General features: G+C 41.0%; 1 protein-coding gene and 1 long non-coding RNA gene across 2 annotated transcripts in view; both read right to left on the bottom strand.

The window, feature by feature from the left end:
• Positions 1 to 2,007, bottom strand: part of gabrz (gamma-aminobutyric acid type A receptor subunit zeta) — a gene marked incomplete at its 5' end in the record, with an annotated part of 48,490 nt that extends 46,483 nt beyond the window's left edge. The window contains one exon of the mRNA XM_063222105.1: positions 1,875 to 2,007. Coding sequence (XP_063078175.1) covers positions 1,875 to 2,007 — 133 coding nt within the window. The remainder of the gene's footprint in view (positions 1 to 1,874) is intronic.
• A 4,074-nt stretch (positions 2,008 to 6,081) lies between these two features.
• LOC134468040 (uncharacterized) lies at positions 6,082 to 8,729 on the bottom strand. Its single transcript, XR_010038682.1, has 3 exons — positions 8,614 to 8,729; positions 6,785 to 6,989; positions 6,082 to 6,373 (listed from the first exon to the last, which is right to left on the bottom strand). It is a non-coding gene; the product is annotated as an uncharacterized LOC134468040 (long non-coding RNA).
• Positions 8,730 to 10,000: the final 1,271 nt, after the last annotated feature.

Genomic DNA, 10,000 nt, shown 5'->3' with positions numbered 1-10,000 from the left:
AGTCAACCCACTTCTCCTGAGGTGAGGTTTTGTTTGTTTGTTTGAATTCAAAAAGGGGGTTGACATGATAAGTTGGCTAATTAATTGATGATGTCACAAATCGCGTATCCCCACTTTAAAAATCCCCACTACACCACTGTTCGGGGTTGGTGGAGTGGGCTTGTCACCCAAGAAAATGTGAAAACGCAGCTGTTAAAAGTGTGATTTTGACACAGTATGACAAAGGAAATATAGAGACATAGGCTCCAGGGCCCCCTTGACACTTGGGTCGATGGGTGTGGGCCCAGTAGGCCAGTGCAGTAATCCAGTGTTTCCCAACCAGGGGTACGTGTTCCACTAGGGGTACGTGAGCACACTGCAGGGGGTACTTGGAAAAATTAAATTCTAACAAATATTTGGAGTTTAGTTACATTGGGATGGAGAAAGCGATATAGAACTTGACTTAGGGGGTACTCATGGCACAACGAAAAGGCTTGAGGGTACACAAGACAAAAAAGCTTACTGCAGTAATCTATCCTGGAAGAAAGGACGGATGGCAGTTTTGGCCAGGCTAAGTGGGTCTAACAACTCATCGTTCTACACTGTGCCAATGCAATAAAAAAATAATTTGTTAATCCAACACACACCTGAAGACCAAGAAGTGAACCGACAGCAAGGGGACTCTTTAACCCCTTAGCGCAGAGCCTATGTTATAAACTTACTGTAAGGTTATAACATAGGCTCTGCGCTAAGGGGTTAAGGAGGACTAGGTGTGAAACCCTTAGAGAGCTAAAATTACTTCAACACTATTCTAGATGGTCTTACTCTCTAAGTGTAGACTTAACATTGCAAACTGTACTGTGTACCTCCCATGGTACAGTACATTGCTTACATAATTCATGGTTTACTTTCCTGACTGTGGTGTGGAAGAACAGAAAGTCAGAAGCAAACACGCACATCAGTGTGTGTGTGTGTGTGTGTGTGTGTGTGTGTGTGTGTGTGTGTGTGTGTGTGTGTGTGTGTGTGTGTGTGTGTGTGTGTGTGTGTGTGTGTGTGTGTGTGTGTGTGTGTGTGTGCATGCGGGTGTGCGTGCGTCTGCGTGCGTGCGTGTGTGTGCGTGTGTGCATGTATATACACATATTGTATATCATATGCATGGTGTAGCCATGTGCTGAGGGGGGCTCATTAGCGTAAAGGCTCCTGGCCAAACAATGCACCTAATTAGCGCATTAGCATGTGGACCAATGTACAGTATGATAACATCCTGTTAGCACACTGTGTATCCTGTATGTTTAGCCCTGAGAACCTGCACTACGGTACTCCCACTTAGAGTAATGGAGAGACTATGGGATTGCATTGGGTGTGTGCAGGGCTGCTGATAGCTTTGGCTGGGCCCGGGACATAGTCATCTGAAAGCCCCCCCCAACCCAATACTTACAATGTAATGAGGAACCAATTATGTGCCCCCTCTCTCCCTGGGCCCGGGATAACTTTCCCCTTTGTCCCCCCCCCTGTCGGCACCCCTGGGTGGGTGATGAGTTTGTCTGTAGGGTTTAACTGGGGATACTGTACTGTATTTTTGCTGAAGTAATTAGCACGTTAGCATGCTGGAAGAAGGTAAGGTATCAGTATTCTCCTGTGTATCCTGTGTTTTCTGCCTCCTGGACCAGGGTTGTAGACCTACCTCTCCTGGCCGATGGGAGCATTGGAGATAACAGATAAACAGCGGAAAAATCTGGGCTGGCCTGTACGTGTGTGTGCGTGCGTGTGTGCGTGTGTGCGTGTGTGTGTGTGTGTGTGTGTGTGTGTGTGTGTGTGTGTGTGTGTGTGTGTGTGTGTGTGTGTGTGTGTATGTGTGTGTTTGTGTGTGTGCGTGTGTCAACATGAGGCCTTACTGCCAAAGAAGGGCCGCAGATATTTGTTGTATCCCTTCATCAGCTTCTGGATGGTAGGAGGAAGAACCTCCTCCGCCACAGCCCTGATGGACAGAAGAGAAGAGAAGAGAAGAGAAGAGAAGAGAAGAGAAGAGAAGAGAAGAGAAGAGAAGAGGAGAGGAGAGGAGAGGAGAGGAGAAGAGAAGAGAAGAGAAGAGAAGAGAAGAGAAGAGAAGAGAAGAGAAGAGAAGACAAGACAAGACAAGACGATAGGAGATAGAAGAAGAAAAGAGAAGGGCAGCAAAGAACAGAACAGAACAGAACAGAACAGAACAGAACAGAACAGAAGAGAATTGAAGAGAAGAGAAGAGAAGAGAAGAGACATCATGAATGAGAGAGTACTACATTTTGCAATAGTTTCATTGAACAGCGTTGAGTAAAAATTGGTTACAGAAGCACTTGCAGAAAATTAACATGTAACGACAATTAATTGAACTGTACATTATACACATGTAACAACACTTCTTACATCTTGCCTGATTGGTGTAACAGAGACAGCACACATAGTGAACAAGTAATGTCCGTAGATGTTATTATTTATGAAGCAAAATGATAGTTATTCTATGATATACTGTAGATGACTATGCTCTCATCAGCTCTTGGGAAAGGGTCTGAATAATTCCATACAGCTCATGTATATCTATATAGTATATTTATAACATCACAAGATACACATTTCCCCTGCAATGCAGATGTATTCTTACGTAGTTACCACATTACACTATGCAGACCAATACTATTTTTTTAAACGGCAGAGTGGGTCTGAAGCGTCTAGAGAACATGGATGTACATAGTTTGCCTTGGAGCAAATGACGATATGAAGCCAGTAAAGCTACTGTGTGATGAATCTGAATTGGCTTATTACACCAGAGACCATGAAACACACATTGCCAGAAGGAAAACTAGCAGCAGCAGTTAAGAAAAAAAAACTTTATGCACATGTACGGTACAGTATGTATGAAGTTACTTATAATCACAGTAATCACACACAGTCAAAGATTGATATTGGAGATAAGTCACGTTCAGATGCATTCAGAGAGAAAAAAAAGAAGAACAAGCACTCCATCATGTGCATAGGAGGAGGAGGAGGAGGAGATCATGGAAAAGAACAGGAAATATGACTCCACAGGAGGAGGAGGAAGAGGAGGAGGACGAGGAAATGGAAAAGAACAGGAACATGAAGCCACAGGAGGAGGAAGAGAAGAAGAAGAAGAAGAAGAAGAAGAAGAAGAAGAAGAAGAAGAAGAAGAAAAAGAAGAAGAAAAAGAAGAAGAAGAAGAAGAAGAAGAAGAAGAAGAAGAAGAAGAAGAAGGAATATTTTAGGTTTGTGGTTAAAAATGTATGAGCCGCATCCCCTGGATTACTGTGATGGCAGGCTGTGACAGAGGTATGTGCCCCTGCCTTTTAGGAGAGACAAACGCTGTCACGAAAAAAGCTACATTCACCCGGGGTGCGTCTCTTTTTTTAAAAGACGTGATTCATTTTTGTAAGCTTGTGGATGTAACCTGCCCCACAGGCCAAACGCACACGCACGCACACACGCAGACAGGCACAAGCACACACACACACACACACACACACACACACACACACACACACACACACACACACACACGCAAGCACACGCACAGACACACACACACACACACTATAAGGATGGGACGGCTCATCGTGCTATGAACATTTAAATAAACACTTCACAGTAACAGTGAACAAATTAACTCTTAAGAGTATGAAGCAAAGGGCATGACGATCAGTGCACACACACACGACTTAACACACACAACTTAACACAAACACACACACACACACACACACACACACACACACACACACACACACACACACAGATGTGGTATGGAGCAGAAAGCGTGCCTCACACCTGCACACATGCGCACGCACATGCACGCGCACGCGCTCGCGCGCGCACACACAAACACACCCCGGCGGTAAGGAGTGCAAAGCGCGGCTCATAAATATTCCAAGTTTGGGGAAAGAAGCAGTTCCTCCTGTGCCGCCTGAAGAAGGGACCACGCACACACACGCAGGCACACACACGCACAGACAGACACACACATACACATAACAACATTGGGTAACACTTTACAATAAGGGTACATGAATACTATTGGAATTATGTTGGAAGTAATGTATGATTTATAGTTAATTAACACATGACCTATGTATGCATTGATGGTTAGTATACTAGTAATGAGAATGGAGTCCTGCTTGGAATCATAATGACCCACTATTAACTAATTGTGCAAATCAAAGGTGAATTCATGGTGTGAGTTCCAAGTGTTAATATACCATGTATTAACACTGCTGATAACACTGCTGTTAATATATCATGTGTCCAACTGTTAATATATTGTGTATTAACACTGCTGTAACAATGCCAGATCATGGGGAGACTGGGGTAAGATGAGCCACTTTTTACATTTTTCGTCACAGCTAAGCGATGAAGGCGTATTCGGTTAACATTTTCACATCATACCAAATTTCAAAGTGTCCTGATACTATTAGAGCAAAAACTAATTGATAAACTGTCATGGTTAAAATGATATTGCCTTTTAAAAATATTTTTTTCCGGTGGCTCATCTTACCCCTTGTTATGGGGTATGGTGAGCCACTGCTTGGGGTAAATTGAGCCCAGGCAAAAATCTCAGCTAAACAAGTTTTATTTATTATAACAAATGTAACTAATGAATCTATGAAATAAAACAACTAAAGCAACAGAACTATGCCAAAAAAATACATATTGTGGGCCCTTACAGCTTTGTTTGAATACAATGGCGAACAATGCAGAGTGAAATGTAGAAAAAAAAAGTTAATATTATTGTTTGAATTGGCTGAAACATGCATAAAGTCATTAATCTCAACTCACCTGGGTATGATATGAAAGAAATTATCTGATTATGCTGAAATATCATAACATGTTTTTCAACCATTATGCATCCCATTAGGATAAGCGGCTCATCTTACCCCATCTCAAAAGGCTCACCTTACCCCATGCCAAAATTATGTAAATAAATGCTCATAAAATTATCATAAAAGTGCAAAAAGACTGAAAATATCACTCATATAGTAGCTTATTACGTAACATTTCATACATGATGAGACCAGAAATTGTTCTTTTTTTGTTTTCTCTAAATCATCCATGTTTTGAATATACATTGAATTCACTTAAAGAGCAAAAAAACACATTTTCACATATATCTCTTGCCAAATTTGGTACATGCTTCACTTTTTCACAGGTGTTAGAAAAGGATTTCCACCACCTTAGAATGTGGTGACATGTTAAAATGTATTCACCTTTTTCGAGAAAAAGGGGGTGGCTCACCTTACCCCGTGGCTCACCTTACCCCACTCTGGCCAGAGATCATTTCCCACTTCACATTCTTGTGACCAGCCGCAGTCATTTGTAATATTAATATACAAGCTATATCATATTATGTCCCATGTGTCAAGGTCTGCTTCTTCAAAGGGGAGGGGGGGGTGTATTATTGGGTAGGCCTTCGTCTAAGATGATCTTGTAACCAGCACCACACAAGTAATATTTTTCTGTATGAGGTCATATCTAAAGTAATGATTAATTAATGTATTATTTNGCAACATATTTGGAGTCATAATAGAAGTCATGATGACTATGGCATTAGTTAATGTATAAAGAAGAGATATTCCAAGTGTGTTAATATATACTCACAAAAGATTTTACGCTTAACTACTGAATCTTTGCCCCTTATTCTGCGGTCATGACATGATAATGAGTACTATAGCATTAGCTAATGCATGAAGAAGTGATATTCAGAATATGTTACTATGTACTCAGAGAAGAACTTCTGATTAACTAACATTATCAATAAAAACACCAGTTTGTGTACAAATTTTAATAAGCAAAAATGTTAAACAAGGGATCACACAATAACATACCACAGGCTTACATACATTTATCCAGAGAGAGAGAGAGAGAGAGAGAGAGACACACACACACACACACACACACACACACACACACACACACACACACACACACACACACACACACACACACACACACACACACACACACACACACACACACAGCCATTCTCCTGAAAATGTCCAAAAGATGAATCCATGGTTTACAGATGCAGAGCAAGATGCATTGTCCTATGAAAAACTCGGAAAGTCCAAGTTGCATGGTCCACAGAGAAAGCTGGGGTTGACATACTGGGAGGCGCGCAAGGTGTTTGGATCCGCAAACTACTGACAGTGGTTCACTGTGAAGTGCCTGTAGCCTGTCGCAGTCAATGCACTCCTGTAAGTGCCCCATTGGTCACTGATGACGGTGGTTCCCGGACGCACTTGTTTAACCACACCAGCCACAAGACAGGATGTTTCTGGCGGTCACCTACTCCTAATATTCTTAATACCCACTTTTTCCGTCGCCATGTTGCACCGGCCCTTCTGTGGTGATACTGTAAATACACAAGAGAGTAAAGTAAGTGAGTAAGTAAGTACATTTTACTTAAAAAGCACATAAAACAGTACAAAACTGACCAAAATGATGAACAGATATTAAAAGGAGAAGGGAACAATGTCAGATAAAATCCATGCAGCTTGGCCTGCAAGTTTTTTTTAAAATATGCAGCACCATGGGTGACATCAAAGCTTAAGGTGGTCCAACAACATGTTGCTGTACTGCTTCACAGTGGTACCTCTCCAGCCCCCCAGGGGAGGTTGAGATGGCTGCGGTGCTTAGTTGCCTTTAGGGGGCATTCGTCTACTTCATTTTTTAAATACTAAGTGGGGCGTTTGCAGGCTTATGATGAGGTCAAGTAGGTGTTGGGAGGCTCATGATGAAGAGAAGGGGGCGTTGGGAGGCTCACCTTGCTATTATTACAACAACTTTCATCAATAGCTGCAAACTCTCAACGATCTCCAACCATTTGACCATGGCGTCTCATGTGGGCCTTTATTGCATGATTGCAAATCCATCCGACTGTTCCAGCCATCTTTGACCATGTCCTGGAACTCTTCGCAACTCCATCCTGCATCATGTCACTCTGCCTAAAGCACAAAACCTGAAAGAAACTGACCAAAGGCAGAATATAAAAAAATAATTAAACATATGGTCAGTAGACAACACAGCACTGTAGTCTAAAATTCCCTCGTAAAGACAGTATAACCCCATTCACATTAAACTATTACTGGCAAATTCTGCCAATATCATTTCTAAAGAAAAAGTGTATGGAGTTTAGGACACTACATCTACATCTTGTGAAATGGCCGCCATACTGAATTTTCTTGTGCCCAGTGATTTTTTCCCCCTGAAGTGTGACCCTTAGAGAGTATTTCAGCTAAATTACATGTCTTTATACCAAAGTAAGTGGCTTTTACAGTAACCATTAGTAGCAGAGACGGCCATCTTGAAAAATGGGTGCCATATTGACTTTAAAGGGACAGTTTGGTCAATTTCAACATGCAGTTGTAATGCTCACACTACCCTGGACTTGTCAGTGCCTGAGATTTTTTTTTCTTCTTCTTCAGCCGTTTCCGAGATCCTGGTCATTGTAATGGGGGCAGCTCTTTGTTTACATTTCAAAAAATAATTTTTATTTATTCCCAAAAACATCCAAAAGGTTATAAAACATCAGCAGACAACTAACAAACAGCAGTACCTTTTGGGAAAATATTTGGAGTTGGCCTATGTTTCATTTTTAAAAAATGTAAACAAACGCTGCCCCCATTAGAATTGCTCATATCTCGGAAAGGGCTGAGCCGAAAAATGTGGCATCACCAGGTACTGACAAGTCAAGGGTAGCGTGAGCAATACATGTTGAAATTGGCCAAACTGTCCCTTTAAGTGAGGCCAGCATTTTTTTTTTCTAAAAAGTGACCCGTAGAGAATATTTCAGCCATTTACATTTTTAACCAAAGTAAAGGGTTTTATAACCCTTTAATAGCAGTGGCAGATATCTTGAAAAATGCCGGCTATATTACAATTTTGTGTGGCCAGCTTTTTTATTCAAAAAGGGACCCTTAGAGTGATTTGCCAAATTCCATGCTTTTATGCCAAAGTGTACGATTATGTCACTACGCTGCTCTAGTAGATCTAGCAGAAATTCACTCCTCTCAACTCCACTCCACAGGCACACATAGAAGTCACAAGTCCATTGGAGAGGAGTTATGTCAGTTCCATTCCACTGGCTGGTAGTGTTCTTATTTGCTACTGGTTTGTCAAATTATGCTACCAAAAGTGACCACTAGGGGCTTAAATACAGTATTGCATTTCAATGGTAAGGCATGGCAAGACACCTCTTCAAACATGTTATTTTATTTTATTTTTTTTTGCTGGGATGTGCACTACAGGTTGAGATAATGGAACGACATAGATTTCATTTCTACAGGCTAGCAATTTCTATTGGCCTCACTAGGCTAAAAACAGAGATCTGGAAACACCACAGCAGCATATTGTCTTTCATGTATTTTACTGAATCATTTTTGTGAAATTGATAAACGAACACATAAACCTACAAAACATGTATCATAGCTGTTAAATGAAGAACCATGAATTACTGTAGCTGAGTTGCACCAAGTGCACTTATCCAAACTACTTCGTTTTAATTGGAATTTTTAAGCTACTAAAATTTATATATGAACTACCCGCATGAAATACACTACATATAAGACGAATTGTGCAAAATAAAGTACTTACATGTGTTGTTTGAACAAGCACGTTGTAGGAGTGACAAAGAGAGCTGTCTGCATCGTTGTAGCATGGCCAAAATGGCTACAACAACGCCTTTGTTCTCACTTTCCTGTTCAACTCACAATACAAGTCACGAATAGCTTTTTAATTACATTAGTTCTACCACAATTGTAAATAGTGCACATTGCATGAAAGGAAAATCGAAATTCATAATTTTGATTTTCATTATATGCAATAGTCAGCAGCATTTACGGTTGTGGTAAAACTAATGTAATCACCAAGCTATTCGTGACTTTTATTTTGACAAAAGATTTGAACAGGAAGTTACGAGCGGAAGTGTTATTGTAGCCATTTCGACGAGTAGGGTCTGTCTGCGTCCTGCAAGACAGGGGCGTGTCTTGAGAAGGCGTGTCTCGAGCGGTCTGAAGGCGTGTCTCGAGCGGTCTGAAAAATGGATTACACCACAGCCCTTTGAAGCCTGTTGGAGCCATTGAAACCCATTCAAAACTTCATTTTTTCGATCTGACACAGAATATTTTTAATTTAGACCTAAAGACACACCATGGGTCCTGTTTAAAAGTTGAGAACCTCAGCTTTCCATAACTGAAAGCGGTATTTTCCTAGCAGCTACCAATCCGAAGGAATTACTTTTCTAAAGATAGCGTTTTGTTTCCTTGGAAACGGACGCGGTTTATGTGTTACGCACACGCTATTTGACTCGGTTTTGCACTATTATGGATGCATTTCTAATCTTGACATGTTAATGGACAATCTATGCGAATTTCATAATGTGTTTTTATGTGATATGGGAGTAAATGTGTTTACATCCCGTCTGGGATTTGTTAAAATAGCTGGCCCGCTAGTTAGCTAGCAATTGCTAGCTCTACACTACATCATGTGTCAAAAGTGGGAAGATTTGCCGACACTCAAGGCTGTGGATATAATGAACTGGTCTGTGAATGTTTTCAAAATGTTTTGCTTTGACAAATTGCTGATATTAAACATCCAAATCCTGGTGTTTCTTTGTGTATGTTTGGGCCATTGAGACAGATCGATTGTAATATCTATTTACTTGCTAGCTAACTAGCGGACTAGAAATAGCTAACAAATCCCAGACGGGCGTACTGTTAACACATTTTACTCCCATGTTCCATAAAAACGCATTTTGAAACTCGCACAGATTGTTCATTAGAATGTCAAGATTAGAAATGCATCCATAATAATGCAAAACCGAGTAAAATGACATACATTGTTTTATCGCTTCGTCAGTCTGTCTGGCTCAAGGAGGTCTATCATTGGTCTGGCTTCATCTCTGTTCCGTTTCCAAGGAAACAAAACGCNATCTTTAGAAAAGTAACCCCGCACTTAAAGTAGGCTACCCTTTGGATTGTAA

Source organism: Engraulis encrasicolus, chromosome 17 (genome assembly GCF_034702125.1).
Source record: "Engraulis encrasicolus isolate BLACKSEA-1 chromosome 17, IST_EnEncr_1.0, whole genome shotgun sequence".
NCBI lineage: Eukaryota > Metazoa > Chordata > Actinopteri > Clupeiformes > Engraulidae > Engraulis > Engraulis encrasicolus.
The sequence above is the reverse complement of the archived record's forward strand: the minus strand, read 5'-3'. Positions and strand labels throughout refer to the sequence as shown.